This window comes from Pristis pectinata, chromosome 3 (genome assembly GCF_009764475.1).
Source record: "Pristis pectinata isolate sPriPec2 chromosome 3, sPriPec2.1.pri, whole genome shotgun sequence".
NCBI classification, from domain to species: domain Eukaryota; kingdom Metazoa; phylum Chordata; class Chondrichthyes; order Rhinopristiformes; family Pristidae; genus Pristis; species Pristis pectinata.
In genome coordinates this window covers 87814671-87839584 of record NC_067407.1, presented here as the reverse complement: position 1 = coordinate 87839584, position 24914 = coordinate 87814671, and the positions used below count along the sequence as shown (strand labels likewise).

Below are 24914 nucleotides of genomic sequence, written 5' to 3'. Positions count from 1 at the left end.
TAACTATAAGATTTTAAATGTGTCAAATTTTGACTTTTTTTATTTGCCTTCCCCTCTCTTCACTTTTTCATCTGTACACAAGTTCTCAGTGAATTCACACACTCTAAATAAACCTCATTCTAAATCCTTCTCCTGTTTATTTCTCAAACCTTTTATCACACTGATTAAGGGGATGTGTTGGTCCCATCATGTGCTAAGATCCCTGATGTCCCATTGCCCATGCTGCACCAATGCTAGCTAGCACTTCCAGCAGCCTTGTGGCCAAAATATTTCTTATTAAAGACAAACATCTGCCAACAAGCATCACAAGCAAGGCACATCACAAGAGACTTCTATTTACTTTAATGCAAGGAGACTCACAGGCAAGTCAGATGAGTTTGGAGCATGGATCGCACTTGGAATTATGATGTTATCATGGAAATGTGGTTGATAGAAGGGCAGAACTAGCAAGAGTATAAAAGATTCAAATGTGACAGAGAGGATTGCAAAAGAGGAGTGGGAGTTGCACGATTGATTAGGGGGAGCATAATGGCAATACTTAGAGAGAATGTCCTGGAGGAACCATCCAGTTAGGTCATATGGATAGAATTTATGAATATGAGAGGGGCAACCACCTTGGTGGGGTTATACTATCAGCTTCCCAGTAGTCAGTGGGAAGTAGAGGAACAGATATGTAAGCAAATAGCAGTAAGGTGTAAGAGCAATAGAGTTATAATAGTGGGGCATTTTATCTTTCCCAATATTTACTGGAATATCTTAGTGCAAGTGGCTTAGATGTAACAGAATTAGTTAAGCACATTCAAGAACATTTTTTGAGTTAATATGTAGGGAGTCCAATTAAAGATAGGGCATTTCTTGACCTTATCCTAAGAAATGAAACTGGCAGGTGTAGGAAGTGTCAGTGGGGGAACACTTTGGGAACAGTGACTATAATTCTGTAAGTTTCAAGGTAGTTTGGGAAATGGATAAGGGTGGTCCTTGAGTTAAGGCCTTGAATTAGGGGAAGGCTGATTTTAAATAGCATAAGCGAGGACCAGGCAGAGGTAAATTGGGAGCAGATACTTGCTGGTAAAAGACAGTTGACAAAAGAGAGTTAATAAGAGCTCGGGGCTAGCATATTCCGGTAAGGGTGAAGAGCAAAGATGGCAAAACCAGGGAACCTTGGATGACAAAGAATATCGACGGTTTGATTAGGAAAAAACATTAACATATGGCAGGTTAGGCAACTGGGATCGAGGGAGTCTCTTGAGGAATATAGGAGTGTATAGGAGAGAAGAAAGAAATTAGGAGGGAAAGAAGGGCCAAGAAATATCTTTGGCAAGTAAGATTAAGGAGAATCCCAAGAAATTCTGGAAGAATATCAGGAGCAAGAGGGTAGCCAGGGAAAGAGTGGGTCCCCTTGGTGGCCAATGGGGTAATCTATGTGTGGAGCTAGGTGACGTGACAAGATCCTAAATAAATACTTCTCATCTGTATTCACCAAGGAGAGGGACATGGAAGGGAGGGAGGGGTGCATGGATAATCAGGGAAGGGGCATGTGAATAATCTGGAGCAGGTCAGTATTAAGAAGGAGGAGGTATTAAATGTTTTGGGACACATAAGGGTTGATATATCACCAGGTCTAAGTGAAATCTATCCTAGGTTGCTATGGGAAGCAAGGGAGGAGATAGCTAGGGCCCCGATGGAGATTTTTGCAACTTTATTAGCCACAGGTGAGGTGTCGGAGGACTGGAGGATAGCTAATGTTCCTTTATCTAAGAAGGGCAGCAGGGCCTGAAGGACTTAAAGCCATAGCAATGGCTAATGTTAAGATACTGATCATCCAGGATCCCACTGAATGACTGTGTTCTTCTTCTTCTCCTGTGTTGCCAATGTCTGCCAATAAATGTTATTTAGAGCAGGGTGAATAGAGGGTGGAATTTACAGCAGTGGTCTAATCCATTGAGTGAGATTATATTCTAATCATGACATTTACTGCCCTTGTCCAAAGATTTAAAATTGATTTTCAAAAAACTATGGAATAATGGAAATTTTTATATCTATCTATATAATAAAAAGCTAATGATGTTTAAATATACTTTGTGAAATAATGAAAGAATTTAGTACTCTTCTAAATATTAAGTCCTTACCTCTTCAACAAGCTGGAGCATGCGACGGGTGCTTTCCAATGACTGTAAGAAGGAAGAAATGAAGGAAAATAAGTAAACCAGCATTAGAAATTATGACAAAATAGTTTAACCATTCCCTTAATACATAAAAAAAAATCATTAAATAGAATCATAGAATGATAGAGCACAGAAAGAGGCTACACAGCCCATTATTCCTGTGCCAAGTCTTTGAAAGAACTATTGAGTCTTCCTCTTCTGCCCTTTCCCCACTGCATTACACAGTTCTCCCCTTCAAGCATCATTCAAATTCCAAGTCCATAACTTGCTATGATCAAACAGTTATAAGTTGCTGTTTTCAACCTGATGTTCAATAATAATTGGTCACTCTTCTTCAAAATATAGCTATTTTCTTCTCTATTTGTTAATCATTCATTAAAAATAATTATGTCAAACAGCATGACTTTGTGGCATAAATATTATTGCACTGATAATGGACCAATGGGATATAGCTATCGGGATACCAAATAACTGTTAGCAACAAGGAAATGAAAGAGAAGCCTGAGTTCTGCCAAGATCTCTTAAGCTTTAAACAGCCTTCTCGATATATGATACTGGCCCATTTGTTGTGCATTCATTCCACAGTGATACAGTACAATGTTATCAAGAAAGGGAATCAGTAGTCATAAGCTCTCCTTTCCTTATGTTTACCGTACTTCCTATTCTTTGCAATATCCCTTGCAGAGACAACCCCAGCCCAAGACTGGTCTCAGTAAAATCAGGGTGGATGCTGTAACTATTATGAATTCTTGCCCCTACAGGTCTCCTGCATGTACTCACATACAAACTAAGTGTGACACCTTTGTTGAGAGGCAAAAGCATTCTGAGTGACTTTCCTTTGTCATTTCATGTCTGCTTTGCCCTGATCAGCTTATCTACAAGGTTAAGTTCTTAGGTTTGATCAGAACATTCGTATATAGTATTAACATTGATTTAGACTGCTTGACAAATGACCTGTTTCAGCGCTGAGAACCTTATAACATTCTGGAACAGATTAGAGTAGAAAGAAGATAAATAGATTTTATTTATATATAAATCTATATAAACACTATTTATTACTTAAGGATTCTTCTCCCATCCAGCAATTTAACCTACATGGGATGATTTCTGATGATTTTTAACAATATCAGTACAGGTTCTTAATGTTATCATTATAATGTTATCATTATTCTTAATATTGTCAGTACAAGATGTAAACTATAACTTTTATTTGCATTTCAATCAATGATATTTTTGGGAGATACTTGCTTTTTCAATTGCCTAGTTACAGATTGCAACTGCTTGCATTGGATAATCATGTAAATGAGTGGATATAACCCTGAATAGTAACATTAATTATCCAACACAAGATGATTTAAACCAAACACATATAAATTACCTGAAAGTTCAATGGTTGATACATGAAATCTTACCCATAAATATTAAAACAAAATAAAAAAAATAGCTAGAATGTAATAGCTTCTGTTAATTCAAAATGATATCGGTGACTTTTTGGACACTCATGGCTGGGCTACAGATTTGATTAAACCTTAGAAAGGTTTCCCTGTATTGCATATATTTATGACAAGGGCAGACAGGGACAGAGTTAAACAAAAGAGCCAAAAGCATTACAGAGAAATAGGATAAAATGATAGAGAGAAGTTAAAAAGGAGTAAAGAAAAAGGTAAAAAGTGAGACCTGGCCAAAAAGCCAACTCAAGGCATAACAAAAACAGCGACATAGAAGAAAAAAACAATAACAGTGACTTCTATTTATACAGCATCATAACATAGTAAAATACTTCGGAAAAGTGAGTTACGATAGTGGGATGCAAGTAAGGCATTATGGACATGGTACAGTGTGAACAGGTTTATAAAGATAGCGTGGCGACACTTGCGGGCTGCTCACAGAACACACTATGCAAAAAAGATGCACTTCACTGTGTGTTTCGATGTACATGTGACTGATAAAGATATCTTATCTTATCTTACATATGTATCAGACCAGACGATTGAGGGGAAGATACCAGGGTAAAAATAGCTCATGGTTCAGTCACTGAAAAAGAGGGTGAGAGAATGTGTAGAAAGCGAGCGTTGAATAGCACGGAGTCTGGGTGCCAAGACTGAAACAATCTGCCAGGGACGGGGTGGATAAGGCTGTGCAGACATTGTTTCTAACCGTGCTTCCCTCTTCTTCTTTATCTGAGTGCAATCAGCTGCAGACGAGTGGTCAGCCTCCACATATATGCAGCCATACACAGTTCTACCTTGCCACCACCTCCTTCTGCTGCCTTTAAAGCATTACAGAAATTCTGAAGCAGCTGAATGCGCCAACACACTGAAATGAGTTCTGAAGCAATTAGAAATGAAAAGACGATAGCATTCAGAGCTTTTGCACAATCTGACTCACCTCATCAGCCACCTGGTCAGCACGCTGTTGCATATTCTCCAGTTCATTGCGCATATCTGCATCATCTGCCATGATGAAACAGTGCTACAATGGCAGTGACAGTCCCCAGCAAGATGCAAAACAATGGCACCGATTACACCTGCTGATAAAGAAAGACCGGTGAATTAGACTGATCTATTTAAATATAAAAATCAAATATTTCCTTTATTGTAGCTTACATGGTATTGAACACAGATATTGACAATCCCAAAACATAATTATTCTTTACTAAAATTAACTAAAATGGAATACTCAGTTCTACTGGTACTGTCAGTAATACTGAGTGATCAGTAACATTGACAACAAGCCCAAATTTTACAATTAGTTAGGTTTATTCATGTTTTCACTTTGTATCCCTGCCTTGCATATCACCTCTCTTCTCAGGCAGGGCTCATCACACAGGAGAATGTTAATTTATTGGGAAATGTTAGTTTATAGGGGGAAGGGGTAAATACTGAGCAGGACATGATTAACTCCTTAAACAAGGCTGTGGGCACAGACCCACTCCAGAAACAAAATAACAAAAATCTAGGATAGCATGAGTGGAGTATTTAAGGAACATTTACTGCTGTATGTGTTGTCTATTGAACGAGATGTGAATTGAAGGATTCATTTGTTCTCCCATGTGAATGTAAAAGATTCCAAATACTACGTCAACAATAGCAATTATGTTGTGGTCAATTTATCAACATAAATGAAAACAAGTTATCTGCTCATTTTCACATTGCTGTTTGTGGGAGGTTGCTGTGCACAAATTGGCCAACACATTTTCTGCATGATAACTGTGAGCAGAAAAGCTCTTTGAAATGAACAATAAAGTGCTGGAAATAGTCAGCAAATCAGGCAGCATCTGTGGTGCAAAATGTTAACGCTTCAGATAAATGAGTTTCCATCTGACAAAAGATCACTAACCTGAAATGTTTACCATTCACAAGACTGAAATGTTTATTGTGCACAGAGCTAGTTTGGAGTTGATAGGACAAATGGCCTTCATACATGTTGTCATTTCTGAATTGAAGTGCTGTCTCTAACAACCTTCCAGGCAGTGAGTTCCAGAACTCTATGCTCTGGATGAAATACTCTTTTCCTTGTCACCAGGTGTGTCGAGCTGCAGCTCCTGAGGGACCGTGTTAGGGAACTGGAGATGCAACTCGATGACCTTCGTCTGGTCAGGGAGAATGACGAGGTGATAGAAAGGAGTTATAGGCAGGTGGTCACAACGGGACTACGGGAGTCAGGCAAGTGGGTCACAGTCAGGAGGGGGAAGGGGAAGAGTCAGGTACTAGAGAGTACCCCTGTGGCTGTACCCCTTGACAATAAGTACTCCTGCTTGAGTACTGTTGGGGGAGACAGCCTACCTGGGGGAAGCAACAGTGGCAGTGTCTCTGGCACAGAGTCTGGCCCTGTGGCTCAGAAGGGGAGGGAAGGAGAGAGGAGGGCAGTAGTGATAGGGGACTCTATAGTTAGGTGGGCAGACAGGTGATTCTGTGGATGCAGGAAAGAAACTCGGAAGGTAGTTTGTCTCCCAGGTGCCAGGGTCCAGGATGTTTCAGATCGCATCCAAGATATCCTGAAGTGGGAGGGAGAACAGCCAGAGGTCATGGTACATATTGGTACCAACGACATAGGTAGGGAAAGGGATGAGGTCCTGAAAAAAAGACTACAGAGAATTAGGAAGGAAGTTGAGAAGCAGGACTTCAAAGGTAGTAATTTCAGGATTACTGCCTGTGCTAAGTAACAGTGGGTATAGGAACAGAATGAGGAGGAGGTTAAATGCGTAGCTGAGGGATTGGAGTAAGGAGCAGGGATTCAGATTTCTGGATCATTGGGGCCTCTTTTGGGGCAGGTATGACCTGTTCAAAGAGGATGGGTTGCACTTGAATTCCAGGGGGACCAATATCCTGGCGGGGAGGTTTGCTAAAGCTACTGGGGAGAGTTTAAACTAGAATTGTTGGGGGGTGGGATCCAAACTGGAGAGACTGGGGAAGAGGTGTTTGGCTCTCAAATAGAGAAAGCTAGTAGTAGGTATGATAGGCAGGTGATAGAGAAGGGACGTGCTCAGACAGGTTTGAGATGAGTCTATTTTAACGCAAGGAGTATTGTGAACAAGGTGGATGAGCTTAGAGCTTGGATCAATACTTGGAGCTACGATGTGGTGGCCATTATGGAGACTTGGATGGTTCAGGGACTGGAATGGTTGCTTCAAGTGCCGGGTTTTAGATGTTTCAGAAAGGACAGGGAGGGAGGCAAAAGAGGTGGGGGAGTGGCACTGTTGATCAGAGATAGTGTCACGGCTGCAGAAAAGGTGGACGTCGTAGAGGGACTGTCTACGGAGTCTCTGTGGGTGGAGGTTAGGAACAGGAAGGGGTCAATAACTTTACTGGGTGTTTTTTATAGGCCACCCAATAGTAACAGGGATATTGAGGAGCAGATAGGGAAGCAGATCCTAGAAAGTTGTGATAATAACAGAGTTGTTGTGATGGGGGATTTTAATTTCCCAGACATCAATTGGCATCTCCAGACAGTGAAGGGTTTGGATGGGGAGGAGTTTGGTAAGTGTGTTCAGGAAGGATTCTTGACACAATATGTAGATAGACCTACAGGAGGAGAGGCTGTGTTTGATTTGGTATTGGGAAATGAACCTGGTCAGGTGTCACATCTCTCAGTGGGTGAACATTTTGGTGATAGTGATCATAATTCTATCTCCTTTACGTTAGTACTGGAGAGAGATAGGAACAGACAGACTAGAAGGCGTTTACATGGAGTAAAGGGAATTATGAGGCTCTCAGACAGGAAATTGGAAGATTAAATTGGGAACAGATGTTCTCAGGGAAATGTATGGAAGAAATGTGGCAAATATTCAGGGGATATTTGTGTGGAGTTCTGCATAGGCATGTTCCAATGAGACAGGGGAGTCACGAGAGGATACAGGAACCGTGGTGTACAAAGGCTGTAATAAATCTAGTCAAAAGGAAAAGAAAAGCTTACAAAAGGTACAGAGAGCTAGGTGATGTTAGAGATCTGGAAGAGTATAAGGCTAATAGGAAGGAGCTTAAGAAAGAAATTAGGAGAGCCAGAAGGGGGCATGAGAAGGCCTTGGCGGGCAGGATTAAGGAAAACCCCAAGGCATTCTACAAGTATGTGAAGAGCAAGAGGATAAGATGCGAAAGAATAGGGCCTATCAAGTGCAGCAGTGGGAAAGTGTGTATGGATCCGGAAGAAATAGTGGAGGCACTTAATGAATACTTTACATCAGTATTCACTACAGAAAAAGATCTGGGGGATTGTAGTTGGGACTTGCAGCAGGCTGAAAAGCTTGAGCATGTAGATATTAGGAAAGAGGAGGTGCTGAAACTTTTGGAAAGCATCAAGTTGGATAAGGCACCGGGACTGGATGAGATGTACCCCAGGCTGCTGTGGGAAGAGATTGCGGAGCCTCTGATGATGATCTTTGCATTGTCAATGGAGATGGGAGAGGTTCCAGAAGATTGGAGGGTTGCGGATGTTGTTCCCTTATTCAAGAAAGGGAGTAGGGATAGCCCAGGGAATTATAGACCAGTGAGTCTTACCTCAGTGGTTGGTAAGCTAATGGAGAAGATCCTGAGAGGCAGGATTTATGAACATTTGGAGAGGTATAATATGATTAGGAATAGTCAGCATGGCTTTGTCAAGGGCAGGTCCTGCCTTACGAGCCTGATCGAATTTTTTGAGAATGTGACTGAACACATCAATGAAGGGAGAGCAGTAGATGTAGTGTATATGGATTTCAGCAAAGTGTTTGATAAGGTACCCCATGCAAGGCTTATTGAGAAAGTAAGGAGGCATGAGATCCAAGGGGACATTGCAGTGTGGATCCAGAACTGGCTGACCCACAGAAGGCAAAGAGTGGTTGTTGAAGGGTCGTATTCTGCGTGGAGGTCAGTGACCAGTGGTGTATCTCAGGGATCTGTACTGGGACCCTTGATCTTTGTGATTTTTATATATGACCTGGATGAGGAAGTGGCGGGGTGGGTTAGTAAGTTTGCGGATGACACAAAGGTTGGGGGTGTTGTGGATAGTTTGGAGGGCTGTCAGAGGTTACAGAGGGACATAGATAGGATGCAAAGTTGGGCTGAGAAGTGGCAGATGCTGTTCAACCCAGATAAGTGTGAAGTGGTTCATTTTGGTAGGTCAAATATGATGGCAGAATATAGTATTAATGGTAGGACTCTTGGCAGTGTGGAGGATCAGAGGGATCTTGAGGTCCAAGTCCATAGGACGCTCAAAGCGGCTGCGCAGGTTGACTCTGTGGGTAAGAAGGCATATGGTGTATTGTCCTTCATCAATCAGGGAATTGAACTTAGGAGCCGAGAGGTATTGTTGCAGCTATATAGGTCCCTGGTCAGACCCCACTTAGAGTACTGTGCTCAGTTCTGGTCACCTCACCTCAGGAAGGATGTGGAAGCCATAGAAAGGGTGCGGAGGAGATTTACAAGGATGCTGCCTGGAATGCGGAGCATGCCTTATGAGAGCAGGTTGAGGGAACTCGGCCTTTTCTCCTTGGAGCAATGGAGGATGAGGGGGGACCTGATAGAGGTATGTAAGATGATGAGAGGTATTGATCGGGTAGATAGTCAGAGGCTGAAATGATGGCCACAAGAGGACATAGGTTAAGGTGCTGGGGACTTGGTATAGAGGAGATGTCAGGGGTAAGTTTCTTACTCAGAGAGTGGTGAGTGCGTGGAATGGGCTGCCGGCAATGGTGGTGGAGGCTGATACAATAGGGTCTTTTAAGAGACTGTTGGATAAGTACATGGAGCTGAGAAAAATAGAGGGCTATAGGTAAGCCTAGTAATTTCTAGGGTAGAAACATGTTCGGCACAGCTTTGTGGGCTGAAGGGCCTGGATTGTGCTGTAGTTTTTTTGTTTTCTATGTCTCCCCTTTAATTCCTCTACCAATTACTTCAAATCTATGCCCCGTGATTTTGACCTCTGCTAAGTGGAATACATCTTTCCCATTTACTCTGTTTGGGCCCTTCGATTACATCCATATTTCAATTATGTCTACCCTCAGCCTTCTCTATTCCAAGGAAAATGACCCTATTCTATCCAAACCTTCCTCTGAGATCACATTTTCAGGTACCAGCAACATCCATGCACATCTTCACTGCACCCTCTCCAGTGAAAAAACATTATTCCTGACCAGAAGTATATGCATGTAAGTGAGGGACAGGATAGTAAGATCTTTGAACCCTATATTAGCCCAACAGTCACAAAACAACCTTCAAACATTACACTTTGTTTCACGCCACTGAGCCAATTTTGGATCCAAGGACCCAGCAGATAATAGCAGAAAACAAAACAATGTCAGATCCAATTTGTCACTCACACATGGATCCTTGGATACCTTCTTTTTTGATCAATCTATTATATCTGACCATATTAAAAGCCTGGCTAAAATCTACGTCAAATGGATTGCCTTCATCAGCCCTCCTTGCTATCTCCTTAAAAACTCAATGAAGTTAGTCACACACAAAGTTTATAATTTCTCTCAATTGATTCCAATAATGTTACCACCAACAGGGTTAAACTAACTGCATGTAATTACTTAGTTCATCTCTTCCTCCCTTTCAAACATTGATAGAATTTTAGCAGACCTGCAACCCTCCAAAACCAGTCTTGCAGCCAGAGAGGATTAAAAAATAATGGCCAGAGCACCTGTAATTTCAACCTTTGGTTCTTTTAAGAACCTGGGATATGATTCATCCAGCCCTGGTGATTTATCCATTTTCAAACCCCTTAATACCTCCTCTGTGACTCAGTTTATCTCAACCAATATTTACACTCTTCTTCCTTAACCATAATACCCAAATCACCCCCTCTTCTGTGAAGAGCGCTGCAAAGTATTCTTTAAGAACCTTGCCCATATCTTCTGCTTCCACACACAGATTAACATTTTGGTCCCTAAGAGGTGTACCTTTTCCTTTGCTATTCTCATGCTCTTTATACCTTTATAAAACATCTTTGAATTTACTATTCTAATATGCCTATAATCAGAAGGATCATTAAAGACCAAGCAACTATACTCAACTTGTGTTTGCAGAATACATTTACTTTGAGAGACAGTCAAGCACAATGACAATGACATGTTTGAGGTTCAGGTATCAAGTGAAGATTTTTTTAATTGATTTTTTTTGTTTACAGCATGGTAACAGGCCCTTCCAGTCCAACGAGTCCACGCCGCCCATTTTTTGTTAAACCCAAATTAACCTACCCGTACGTCGTTGGAATGTGGGAGGTAACCGGAGCACCCAGAGGAAACCCACGCAGACACGGGGAGAACGTACAAACTCCTTACAGACAGCAACGGGAATCGAACCCCGATTGCTGGCACTGTAATACCGTCGCACTAACCGCTACGCTATCGTGCTGTGCTGAAGAAAATTAAAGTGGTAGCAATGAATTGCTGAAGCCATAGATCCATACCACCACAGTCACGGAGTTTGACAGCACAGAAAAGGGCACTTCAACCCACCATGTCTATGTTGACCTTTTCGTCCATCTACACTAATTCCATTTGCCTGCATAAGGACCATATCCTTCTATGCCTTGCTTATTCAAGTACCTGTCTAAACATCTCTTAAACATAGTGATTGTTTCTGATTCTGGCAGTGAGTTCCAAATATTGACCACTCTCTGTGTAAAAAAAAACCTTCCCCACAAATCCTCTTTACTATTCTTTCCTTTCACCTTAACATTGTGCCCTCTTGTCATAGGAAAAAGATTCGAATTACCTACCATATCTACGCCTCTTATAAGTTTATATATCTCCGTCAGGTTACCGCACAGCATCCTTCACTCTAGGGAAAACAAGCCCAGCTTTTCCAATATCCCCCAAAACTAAAGTCCTCCAATCCAGCAACATCCTAAATTGGTAAATTGGTTTATTATTGTCACTTGTACTGAGGTACAGTGAAAAACATTGTTTTGCATGCCATCCATACAGATAATTTTATAACAATGGTTCATTGAGGTTGTACAAGGGAAAACAATAACAGAATGCAGAATAAATTGTTATAGTTACAGAGAAAGTGCAGTGCAGGTAGACAATAAGGTGCAACACCATAATGAGGTAGATTGTGAGGTCAAGAGTCCATCTCAGTGTACTAGGGGACAGTTCGATAGTCTTATAACAGTGGTACAGAAGCTACCCTTGATCCTTGTGGTATGTGGTTTCAGACTTTTGTATCTTCTGCCCGATGGGAGGGGGAAGAACAGAGAACGTCCAGGGTGGGTGGGGTCTTTGATTATGTTGGTTGCTTTACTGAGGCAGAGAGAAGTGTGGACAGACGGCAGGGAGTTCCAGATATTGACCACTCTCTGTGTCAAAAAACTTTCCCCTTAAATCCCCTTTATATAGTCCTGGTGAGTGGCCTTTGCACTTTCACCCACACACCACACCCTTCCTTTCATGTGACAACCAGAACTGCACACAATACTCCAGGTGTGGTCTATCCAGCACTTTGTAAAGTTGCAACGTAATGTCCCAGTTTTTATATTCCATGCCCTGACTTAGCAAGGCAAACATGCCATATGCCTTCTTTACCACCCTATCTGTGCTTCGACTTTCTGAGATGTATGGACTTAAGCTGCCTGAATGTTGCATTTGGAAAGAACGGCATAGTATAATCATGAGAAGGAACTATCTACAGCTTCATTATTTATAAATATTTTTTTACATATATGCCATTTTATATATATTATAATCATCTTTTTACCCCTATGCTGATATGTTGTATCTTCTCTGCCTCATAAGAATGCTTAGTATGTCAGATGGGTAATGGTAAAAACAAAAACTAAACAAAAATCAATTCATATACCTATAAATTGAATAATTATGAGGGACTGGCAGTAAATTTAAAACTTTAATTCAATCTACTGATGTTCAAATAACATACAGTTGTTCTCAGATTCCAAATGATATTAATTCTAATGAAAGTGTTATGCTCTAATAAGCTCTGGCAGGAAATCAATGTGGAGCATTTCAGCTATCTGTTATCAACTTAAACACAGCTGGCTTGTCTCACGACTAATTGAGAATCCTTTTGACCCTGCTCTCTCTCTGCTAACACCTTACATTAATGATGTTGGCAGACTAATACTTTCTTGATGAAAGTCATCAAGATCCCAGGGGTCACCACTGACCAGAATTCTAACTTGACTGGCCTCATAAATCCTTGTTACTACATGAGCTGGTCAAAGGCTGGGAATCCTGTAGCAGCTGGCTCACCTCCTAGCTTCCTAAAGCTTTTCTACTACCCCCAAGACAGAAGTCAGCAACATGATGGAGTAACCTCCTCTTGGCTTGATGAGAACAACATCCAAAAATCTCAGCATCATCCAAGACAAAGTAACTGCTTGACTGGGACCTGATCCTTTACCCTGAATATTCACTTCTTCCAACAGCCATGCATCCTGGTTCAGGCTGTACCATCCAAATTTGAGCTATAGTAAATCACCAAAGTTTCTTCAACAGCACCTCCCAAACCCACGCCCACCAGGTGTATGGATATCGTCACCACGCGAAGATTGCCGTCTAAGTCACACATTGCATCCTGATTTGGCAACAAATGCAGTTCCTTCATTGCCACTGGGTCAAAATGCCGGATCTTCCTGCATAACAACCCTTCGGTATGCAGAATGCAGCAGCTAATGAAGCCCATTGACCACTATCTTCTGAAGGACAATTGAGGGAAGACAATAAATGCTGCCCCCCAGGATGTTGCTAGTCTTTATGCAGAAAATATGAGTCTTGAGAGAGCAAGAAAACCTGTTGGTCTGGTTTCATATTATTTGCTAGTTTATTCCCATTTTCTACATGTTCTCTCTATTCCTTTTCAACCATCCTTTGTTGGTTTTTAAAATAATTCCCAATCCTCCAGCCTACCATTAATTTTCACAACATTGTATGCATTTCCTTTCAAATCATATTTTCTTACGATATTAGAGAAAACCATTGGGCCCATCAAGTCTATGCAAACTCTCAGAGCAATCCCAGCACTCCCGTTTCCTGAAACCTATTCCCTCTCACAGGTTCTTCAACTCTCCCGATTCTCCTCCCACTCACCTACACTTTTGGCAATTTACAAGAGCCAATTCACCAGCCAGCACACCTTTGGGATGTGGGAGGAAACCAGAGCATCTGAGGAACGCCCATGTGGTCACAGTGAGAACATGCAAACTCCACACAGACACTACCGGAGGTCAGGATTGAATTTACATTGATAGAGCTCTGAGGCTGCAGCACTATCTCTTGGGTCACCGTGCCCAACAATTTGACACCATCCTTAACTTTCTTAGTAAGCCGTAGAACGTGTTTCCTTCACACAGAGCCTTTATTTCTCATCAGAATATATCTTTGCTATGATATATGGAAATCTCTTTATATGTCTGCCAATGCTGATCTACTGTCTTACCCTTTAAGCTATTTTTTCCCAGTCAACTTTCACTAACTTTGTCTTTATAGCTTTGTAATTACTTTTATTTATATTTAGGACCCTAATTTCAGACCCTAGTTTCTCACTGTCAAACTGAATTTGAAATTCTACCATATTAAGATGATTCCTTCCTAGGGAATCCTTTACTATGAGATCATTAATTAGTTCTGTCTCATTACACAATACCAGACCGAAAATAACCTGCTCCCTAGTTGGTTCCTCGATGAATTGCTCTAAGGAACTACCCTGAATGTACTCCATGACCTCGTCGACAAGGTTACCCTTGAAACTTGATTTGTCCAATTTATCTGACAGCTGGTATACTTGTGATTCTTACAGTCCCCATAATTTTTTGCTTTATATTTTGTCCTGCAATATAGCTACAGTTAGTAGGCCTTTGTACTATCTCCACTAATACCTCTGCTATTTCTTACCTCCACCTAGCCTGCCTCCTCTCAGATCTCATATCAAAATGTAATGCTTTGCACTCCTCACCATTAAATTTCCTCTGCCACCTATCCACCAGCCTGTCGCTATCTCCACAAAGTCCGATACAATCCTCCTTAAAGTTCACTGTGTGTCACCACTTGTGTCATCTGCAGATTTGGAAATTGGACCCTGTACACCAAAATTCAATCACAAAGATATATTAACAAAGGCAGTGCTCCTGGTACCAATCTCTAGGAACTCCACTGTACTTTAAATTCCCTCATTGGCCCTCTCTGTTAAATTGTTAGAAAACTTCATTATGTTAGACACAATTTGCCTTTAACAATTTCAAGCTGAGTTTCTCTAATCAATTCACGCCTGTCCAAATGATTGCTAATTCTGTCCCTGATTATTATTTCTAGATTCTCCCCACCACCGAGTTTAAATTCACTGTTCTGCAGTTACTGGGTTTATTCCTACAGTTTATTCCTACAGTTTATTCCTACAGCATTGAACATGGGTGTAACATTTGCAGTTTTCCAGTCCTCCACTTGAATCTGTGGAAGCTTTAAAAGTTATGGCCAATGCCTCTTCAATTTCCTCCCCTACGTCCTTCAGTAATCAGGATACTACCATCTGGCCAAGGTGATTTATCCAATTTAACTCCTGCTAGCCTAGTACCTCCTCTTTATCAGTTTTTAGCCTATCCACAATATCAACCTCATCTTCCTTTGCTGAGATTCCAGCAGCACTTTCTTCACTGATGGAGGTTGGCACTGTGGCTTAGTTGGTTAAAGCGCCTGCCTAGTAAACAGGAGATCCTAAGTTCGAATCTCAGCAGTGCCTCATTTATAGGTCAGGCATGGTAGTGTAGCAGTTTGCGTAACGCTTTACAGTGCCAGCGATCCGGGTTCAATTCCAGTCACTGTCTGTAAGGAGCTTGTAAGTTCTCCCCGTCTGCATGGGTTTCCTCCGGGTGCTCCGGTTTCCTCCCACATTCCAAAGGCGTACGGGTTAGGAAGTTGTGGGCATGCTATGTTGGCGCCGGAAGCATGGCGACACCTGCAGGCTGCCCCCAGAACACTCTACACAATGATGCAATTCACTGTGTGTTTCGATGTACATGTGACTAATAAAGATATCTTATCATTTGGAACCTCAGCCCTGCCCGCTTCCTCAATCAGTAGACTTCATCTGGGTTTCTAATTCCTTCCACATCTCCTTTTACAATCTCCTATTCACTTGTCTATAAAATATTTCTAGATTCCCCTTTTATGCTTGCTGCCAGGCTTCTCCTTCGCTCTCTTATTTTTCACTTCCTCTTTGAACTTTCTATAATCAGCCTGCTTCTCACCTGTATTAACAACCTGACATCTGTCATATGCTCTTTATTTCACACTCTTTTTGGTCTTTGAAAGAGTCCTTTCCGTACCCTTCTTCCCCACAGGAATATACCCTAATTAGATGAGCTATCTCCATCTTAAAATCCTCCGATTGTTCATTTACAGTTTTGTCTGCCAAACATTGGTTCACTCCTCATCTCTGTGAGAATGACAGGATAAAAACTGCAAAGGTCAAATCATTCTTATGTGCATGTACTTTCGCATTTTACCCTAAGTGCAGATAATACCCTGAAGTGCCTCTATTGGTCAAATACAGACAAATCTGAACTGAAAATTTGATCTTATTTCCAGTCTTTCAATGCCTGGAATTTTGCTAATAAATTGGCTCAGTGGGTCTCAGTCTGGATGGGGTTAGTAGGTAGATAAATTCAATGTAAAAATATACTTATATTTACATAATTCCTTTCATGAGCTCAGGACATTCTAAGGTTTTTTTTTCACAACCAATTAAGAAGAACTGTCACTGTCATGGGAAATCTGGCAGCCAAGTTGCGTACAGCAAGTTCCCACCAACAGCATTGCAACAATGCGTAGTTGAATGTGAAAGGTTCAACATGCAAATGGCGAATGGAAAAATTCTGTGAGCTAGTGACGGGAGGTGCATCAAGGGAGTTGATGTTTTTACCTTAATGTTGTGACAATAACAACACAAAAAATGGAGGAAAAATATGAATGTGTAGCGGCTGCTACCGCGATGCAAAAATAAAGACACATGTCTGAGTTGTAGAACAAGACTGACTTATTTCTCGCCGTGCGCAGGCCTTTTAAGTGAAATGGTTCCTGCCTTCCGAGAGAGGAAATGACGTACGCGCTATGCCATTAGAGTCTTTTCGCGCGCATGGGTTCTCCCCCGTCGCTCGGGGAAGACGAAGGCCCAGCGCCACCTTGGGCCTCGCTGCTCCGACAACGCGCACCCTGACCATTGAGCCGGTTCGCCTGCTCGGACGGTGAGTCGCCACACAACCCCCAAGAACCGGTGATACGGTCCCCAAAGTTCGCAGGCTGTGCTAGCCGTTGATTAGGTGGTCGACCTCTGCGCCGCGGTGTTGGGACCTCGACCGGTTGTTGTAGGTCTAAATGGGCTGGTTTGAGGTGGTCCGTCATGAAGACTTCCTCCTTGCACCCAATGTCCAAAATAAAGGTGGACCCATTGTTTCTGACGACCCGGAACAGCCCCTCGTATGGCCGTTGAAACGGTGCCCAGGGTATGCCCCTGTGAACAAAAACGAACTTACAGTCTCGTAGTTCCTTGGGCTCACAGGATGGGGATGGACCATGTCACGAAGTGGGGATCAGTGCCAATCTGCCGAGCCTCTCGTGCAGTCTTCCCAGGACTGCCACAGGTTGTTCTTCTTGCCCCCTAAGGGCGGGTATGAACTCCCCTGGGACGACCAGGGGTGCACCGTACATGAGTTCGGCTGATGAAGCGTGGAGATCCTTCTTGGGGGCAGTGCGTATGCCGAGCAGAACCCAAGGAAGTTCGTCGACCCAGTTAGGACCTTTCAGGCGGGCCATCAGGGCTGATTTCAGATGGTGGTGGAAACGTCTACCAACCCATTTAACTGAGGGTGGTAGGCCATGGTGGTGTGCATCTGGGTTCCTAGCATGTTCGCTCATGCAGACCATAGGCTGGAGGTAAACTGGGCGCCTCTGTCCAAAGTGATGTGGGCCAGAACACCAAAGTGCGAGACCCAAGTTGTGAGCAGCACCCGGGTGCAGGAATCGGTCATGATGTCTGAGAGAGGGGTTGCCTCTGGCCACCTCGTGAACCAGTCCATGATGGTAAAAAGGTACTGCGCTCCTCTTGAAACTGGCAGGGGACCAACGAGGTCGACATGAATGTGGTTGAACCTTCTACGGGTAGGCTCAAACTGATGCGGCGGGACCCTGGTGTGTCGTTGGATTTTTGATGTCTGGCAGTGTGGACATGTTTTGGCCCACTCACTGACCTGTTTGCGCAGGCTGTGCCAGACAAACTTGCTGGCGACTAGTCGGACAGTCGATCTGATGGATGGGTGCGCCAACCCATGTACCGAGTCGAAAATGTGTTTCTGCCAGGCTGCAGGAACTGTTGGGCGGGGCTGACAACGTGGTAGTACCGCGTAGAGTCGAAGTTGGAACTGGGCTTCGGCCTGATTGAACCACACGTGGGGCCGAAGCGTCCAAAAAGTGGGCAGCTTGAGTGGCACTGCGTTGGCTGCTGCGTTGTCGGTCATTGTGAGGGTCCAAAATCCGTTTGGACCATCGGGGTCACCAATGTAGCGGCTGCTACTGCGATGCGAAAATAAAGACACGAGTCTGTGAGTTGTAGAACAAGACTGATTTATTTCCCGTCGTGCGCAGGCCTTTTAAGTGAAACGGTTCCCGCCTTCCGAGAGAGGAAATGACATAAATGCTACATCATTAGAGTCTTTTCACGCGCACGGGTTTTCCCCTGTCGCTCAGGGAAGACGGAGGCCCAGCGCCATCTTGGGCTTCGCCGCTCCGACGATGCACGCCCCGACCGTCGAGCCGGTTCACCTGCTCGGACGGTGAGTCGCCACAAATCGTTTAATTTTTCTCTTCTTTTCATGTCCTCGGGCCTCGACAGTTCCTGGGGTGCAGGTCATAGTCTTGAGGTGTGCTAGTTAAGGCCCTGGTTTTGCATTCATTAAACAGTTGCAAAGGCAGCTGTTTTCCAGCCAATCAAACAAATATTATTTTTCTTTAAAATGCTCCAAAAGGATTTAACTGTTCATTCAGCTGCCCAGGCCCAAAGCCAGTCTTCCTCTCTCCTCCTTAAAACCTATTAGGCCAATGGGCCTAATCTCACTTTATACAGTTCAATGTCAGACTTTATTTCATAATCCTGTGAAATGATTTGGGATGCTGTACAGTACTAAATGTGCTATTTAACTCACTATTGTTGTTCAAACCAGCTCAGAGACCATGTGTACAGACTGCTTTGATGGTGATCTTGTACATCTTGAAACAGTCCATTAAGATACCTAGGCCCAGGCAATGAGACTGAAAGCGTGATCAATGCCAGTTACTGAACTCAAGATAGTCTGGAATAAACATCATTTTACTGAATTTGACCAATAGTTTCAGCAAGAACAAGAAACCTAGGACCAACTCAGTCATCAAGAGGTTCCTCCTTTTGTTGTTGAAACGATCTCCTGACTCATGTAGTGTGCAGCAGTTCAAAAGGAAATTGGATCAGTTCCTTGTTGTGCGCTCTTTGGAAGGTGGAGAATACTGCCCCTGATTTTAATCTGCCTGAATCAGCCAAGGGTTTTTCTCCTGTTTGCCCTTAACCATTCCCAGTTGATTAGATGGCTGCTGGGATATGACCTCAGCAATTTGCTGCACTGCACCTGGCACTCTGTATAACAGTAATGTAAACAGCAAAGACTTGTACTCTAGATTCCTGATTTCTCCATGTGCCAGACTCCAATATCAGCTGTGGTTCAGCGGGGAGAACTGTCAACTCCAAGTCAGGAATTTCTGAGTTCATTGCCACTCAGGAACTTGAGCACCAAACGTGGAAGCCAACCCTCTGGTGCAGGACTGAGGGAGTGCTTCCTTGTTGGTGATGCCATCCTTTGAATAAGGCATTAAGCCAAGGCTCTTCATCCACTCAGTTGGACTTAAAAGATCATGTGAAATAATTCAAAGAATAACAGAGGATGGTGAATCTCTGGAATTCTTTGGCCCCAGTGGGTGTTGGAAGCTGGATCATAAGAGGTATTTAAAAGTATAAATACTTTTAAAGGATAATGTACAAATAGTATGAAGGATAAATATTTGATAGATCGAGGAATAGAGGGGTATGGAGAAATGGCACAGAAGAGGAGCTGAAGCCAGCATAGATCAATCATGGTTAAATGGTGGGGCAGGCTTGGAGGGCCTACTCTTATTTTCTTGTGTTCTCTTTAAAAGGGTTGTCCATGAGCAAATGACTATCTTGTAGCGACTCACCGTCTGAGCAAGTGAACCGGCTCGGCGGTCGGGTCGTGCATCGTCGGAGCGGCAAGGCCCAAGATGGCTCTGGGCCTTCGTCTTCCCCGAGCGATGGGGAGAACCCGCGCGCGGGAAATGTTTGATGACGTAGCGCATACATCATTTCTGTTTTCAGTGGGTGGGAACCGTTCCTCTTAAAAGGCCCATGCAAGGCGGGAAAATAAATCAGTTTTGTTCTGAAACTCATCGACTAGTGTCTTATTTTCGCATCGCAGTAGCAGCCGCTACAATCTCTTAATAAAATTAGCAAAACAGATCACCTGATCGTCATCATATTGTTCTTTGTGGAGTCTTCCTGTGAACAACTTGGCCGTCACATTTCCTACCTTACAACAGTAACACACTTAGGACTCTACTTTAGGTGCTTGGGGAGGCTCTGCCAGGGATGTAACCAAATGGACAGAGTGGTGTTGAGATACCTTCGTACTTAGCTGGGGTATCTCAGGTCTCCTTCTGCTATATTCTGGAGCCTTCCTCCACCTGTCGAATGGTGGTCCTAGAAGGTGGCAATAACTTGGCCATAGTGGCTAAGGAAATGAGAGGAGGATATTCCAAGCCAGAGCAGTCATCCCCAGCAGCAGATATCTCTTCACTTTCCCCAAACAATCCCACCCGTTGCACAGGTGAAAATCCATGCCAGTCTTCAATGATATTCTTGACCATGACTCATACAATGTATTTGCTATTATTGAACTTTACTAGACTTCTTTAAAACACTGCCGTACCTAACGGCTCTCGGAAACCAAGAGGAAGACATCCAGTATGCCCTGTTCAGGGGTGAAGGGAGTTTAGAGAGGTGTGACCAGAAGTGTCCTAGTCAGGGTGAAGAGACTGACCCTGCAACGCATGCGATAATGATGTTGTGATCACTTACAATTGGAAAATGGTGTACAACACCATCTGATCTTGTGATATGCAATCCCAACAACTGACATTCACAGGTGCAGATGTATGGATGAGAAAGTATCTCTGTATTTTATATATAACTCAGCAAAAATACTGTGTTTTTATATAAAGTGGCAAAGTCACAGCAGCTGGATTTGTTACATAGAGTTGTTACTTGTAGATTGGCTTAATGTTTTAATTCACTGGCATGATACTATAATTTTGTAACCTGGTAATTATTTAATACAGAACAGAACTGCAGGGGTGGTAATGAAATTTGTAATGCTTCCAAGAATACGAAGAGAGCCACAGGAAGTCAAGCAAGACTGTCCCAGTTCATACCTTGCAACCTTCTATTTTTTATACAGAAAGTCAATGCTTATATTCTTTTGCTTATCTGCATAAAAGTCAAATTGAATGATCTTGTTGAATGGCAGAGGAGGCTCAAGGGGACTGTGTGGCTTACTCCTGATTCTATTTGTCACGTTCTGGTTAGCGTTCCTCACCTCTGTCTATGTCACCCCATCAATCTTATTAGTATTTAACATCTATTCTGTTGTATCACAGGATTCAGTTACTTAACTTTCTTTTTGCGATGTGGAAAAGTCAGCATTAATCGTCCGTCTCGCATTCCTCTGAAAAGGTAGTAAGATGCTTTCTTCACAAAAGAGGGGCCTGCTGTCACATAATGGAGCATTTGAAATTTTTAATGATAACATTATCCTATTTCCAGATTCTAAATAAAATTAGCAATCAGCAATTTGAATTCTCTTTCTCAGTACGGGCTTCTGGATTAATAATCTGGTAATATAATCACTACACCACCCTAGCTATAAGGGAAGTAAAAGATGAAAACATATCAGCCAACATCACCGAAAAAGTCCACATGGAGACTTGTAGGGGAAATACTTTGCAGGACAATAAGGATATAACAGGGGTATGGGATGAATTAGAGAGCACTTTCCCAGAGTCTCTGCAGGCACAGTGAACCAACCTTCCTCCCTCTGTACTATACCTTCATATGCATTTTCAAAGCTTTCCAAAGCCTCTTTACTATTTCTGTAACCTCCTCCAGCAACAAAAAGTTCCTCCCAGATCTTTTTGTTCTACCAGTCTCTCATCCATTTCCAGTTTTCACCACTCTGTCACTGGCCACCATGTATTTGGCTGCCTAGATAAAAAGCTCTGCAAAATCTACTCACCTCTCACTCTCTCCTCCTGGAAAGTACTTCTTAAAATCTACCTCATTTATTACATACTTGCCCACTTGTTCTGCTCTATCTTTTTATGTAATTCCTTTTCAAAATGTCTTTGATAATTCACAAGTTGCTGTGACTGCATCATTCCGTGATAATAGAAGGCATGCTAAAGTGGTCCTGATGAGAAATAGGAGAGTATAAGAGGAGCAGTCAATGAGAGCATGAACTGGCAAGTCGGTTCAGAATTGCAACATCCCAACAGATAAAGGGATGGTTATCTCTTGGGGAAAAGTTGAGTAGATTGGGTCTCCCCTCATCTGACTTTAGACGAATGTAAGGTGACCTTACTGCAAATTGTAGTATTCCGAGAGGGCTTGCAGGGTAGATTCTGAGAAAATGTTTCTCTAGAACCAGAAGGGTTTATGCTGAAATATGACATCACTCACTTAAGACAGAGATAAGAACAAGTTTATTCTCTCAATGTTTTGTGAAAACAGAATTCTCTACCCCAGAGAGCAATGGAGGTTGAATCATTGATTATATTCAAGGCTAAGGTAGTTTTTGGAGTCCAAGGGAATCAAGATTTGATCAGCCTAGAGAGATTAAATGGGCTATTCCTGGTCCCATTTTTCATGTTCTTATCCTGAGAAGATTACCATCGTGCTAGTTAATAATGATGAGAGAAATTGAGAGGAGCCAAGACAAGGTCACAGAGAATGCATTACGGATAAACTGAGAGAAAAATATGGGGTAAAACAAAAGATGCCTCCAGGCCCATGAAGAGAAACATGGCAATGATGGGATGAGTGGGCCATGCTGACAATCCTTAAAACCCAACAGGCTATGGTAGAAGATGATGGAAATATGATAGAGAAACAAAATAAATGAATAAGAGAAATTTTGTTTCCTCCAAATAGTACTTTCTCTTTAGTCTTAGTTTTTTAATTTAACACTAATGGCAGAAAGAGGACAGGAATAATTCTAAATCGGTTAGACTAAGTATGCATTTGCTTCAAGGTAATTTTTTAAAGGAAGGATATTAATTAAAACTATGTTCTTTTGCAGTAATTGTTTTTAATTGGATTAACTACTTGGGGAAAGGGATATTAAAGTGTAAAGGAAAGATAATTAGTTCCCAAATGGCAATTGAAATAGATAATAAAATTAAACGAATGCACACTTATTAGATTTTTTAAAAATCCAATGTCCATAATCATTGTAAACTCCCACGTACTGGTGACAGTATAAAATGTCACATAAAATGTCCTTGGGGAAATGGCTTCTCAACACTACCAGAAATTCAATTTTGTTCTATCAGCCCTTGTATTTCCTTTTCATTCATATATTTCTTCCAAAATAATGACAGAATGGTCCAAACAGTTCCTGTTATTGGAAAAATAACAACATGTTAATAATGCCACTGCTTATCAGAGTGAAAATCGATCAGCAAATTCAGGGGATCAAGACACTTGGTGCAAGTTGCAAAACTTGAAGTGATTTTATGCCATTCCCCCAATTTTTTTTTACACAAAAGGCATCTCTCCATTAAAAACATCAGGATTTGCACAATAATTGGCCCCCAAACTCAGTACAGGAAGTTAGGGATCGATACACAAGATAACAATTGTTAATATGATGTCAATCAGATGTAGGACCTCCAAAATGGAGCAATTTAAAGTATAACTTCCCTCAAAGCACCAATTTTATGTTAGATATCTCAAATTTTGAGATTTTATTTGTCTTTTACTCTTCATTTTGCCCTCTTTTCCTTTCTCTATTTTAACAAAATTGGTCTTACATCTTTAACTTTCTTTCTGAATCTTATTAGATTCTAACTCACCCTTCTTTTCTGTTATTCTTCAGTTGCTAAATGGGTTAAGTATGAATTGGGTTAAGTAAGATTGTGCTGGTCTCATTGTTCACTAAATTCTAGATTTCTCATGGGGGATCCCTTCCTCCACCGAATGGTGTTGCATTGTGCTATGTGAGATTGATTAAACAGATCTAGTGGCTCTAAGCGCAGCTTCCAGGTGGGAAATGGAGCAATTTAGCAGTCTGACAGCCCAGTAACCTAGTGACAGCCCAGCATATCCTTCAGATTACCACCAAGCCAACTGTTCCTCATGAAAAATGTATATAAGCACGCCAGGAGCACGAGGCACAGCAAGAAGTGAGCGACCAGTAAACCCAGCTCTACATATTGTCTAATTGGATAAAAAGCAGCATTTACTAGATGGTGCTAAGCAATCCCACAACCAACAGCTCAAATCAAGCTCTGCAGTCCTGCCACATTATTGCAAATGTTGGTGGGCAATTACATGGTAGATGGTCTCCAGGAACGTCAATTTGCTCAATGATGGTGCAACTCAATAGATGCTAAAGGCAAGGTTAAATCAATTGCACTGCCTTTAGCCAGCAGTGCAAAGTGAATGAACCTCGTCAGCCTCCCACACCCTCTTGGAAGCCTGCCTTTAACAAAATCAGTTGTCTTGATAAAATATACAGAGCAGCTGAAAAATCTGCATGCAGTAAAGACTACAGGGGCAGACAACATGCTGGCGGAGGTGCTGAAGACTTGCACTCAAGAAGATAGAACAGTACAGCACAGGAACAAGCCCTTTGGCCCACCTTAATGCCAATATTAATAATCCCATCTGTCTGCACACTGTCTGTATCCCTCTACTCATAGCCTGTTCCTTTATCTCTTAAACAGTGCTATTATATTTGCTTCTACCATCTCTCTTGGCAGTGCATTCCAAGCACCTACCACTCTCTCCGTAAAAATCTTGCATCGCAAATCTCCTTTAAATTTCCCCCCTCTCGCCTTAAGTCTATGCCATCTAGTATTTGACATTTCCTCCCTGGCAAAAAGCCTCTGACTAACTAACCTATCTATTCCTCTCATAATTTTATATACTTCTATCAGGT

At 42.2% G+C, this 24914-nt stretch overlaps 1 protein-coding gene and 1 non-coding gene across 7 annotated transcripts in view; one reads left to right on the top strand and one right to left on the bottom strand.

Annotated features, from left to right (window-relative positions):
- The window catches only part of snap25a (synaptosome associated protein 25a), a 115644-nt gene that overhangs the window by 40398 nt on the left and 50332 nt on the right, over positions 1-24914 (bottom strand). For 4 of the 6 annotated variants that reach the window (XM_052012859.1, XM_052012860.1, XM_052012862.1 and 1 more), the window contains 2 exons: positions 4554-4695; positions 2130-2171 (listed from right to left, as the gene is read on the bottom strand). In XM_052012859.1, the coding sequence (XP_051868819.1) occupies positions 2130-2171; positions 4554-4625 (114 nt within the window). In that variant the 5' untranslated portion in view covers positions 4626-4695. The remainder of the gene's footprint in view (positions 1-2129; positions 2172-4553; positions 4696-24914) is intronic. The other 2 variants (XM_052012863.1, XM_052012858.1) reach the window with 1 other exon arrangement.
- On the top strand, positions 15270-15343 carry trnat-agu (transfer RNA threonine (anticodon AGU)). The gene has a single exon. It is a non-coding gene; the product is annotated as a tRNA-Thr (tRNA).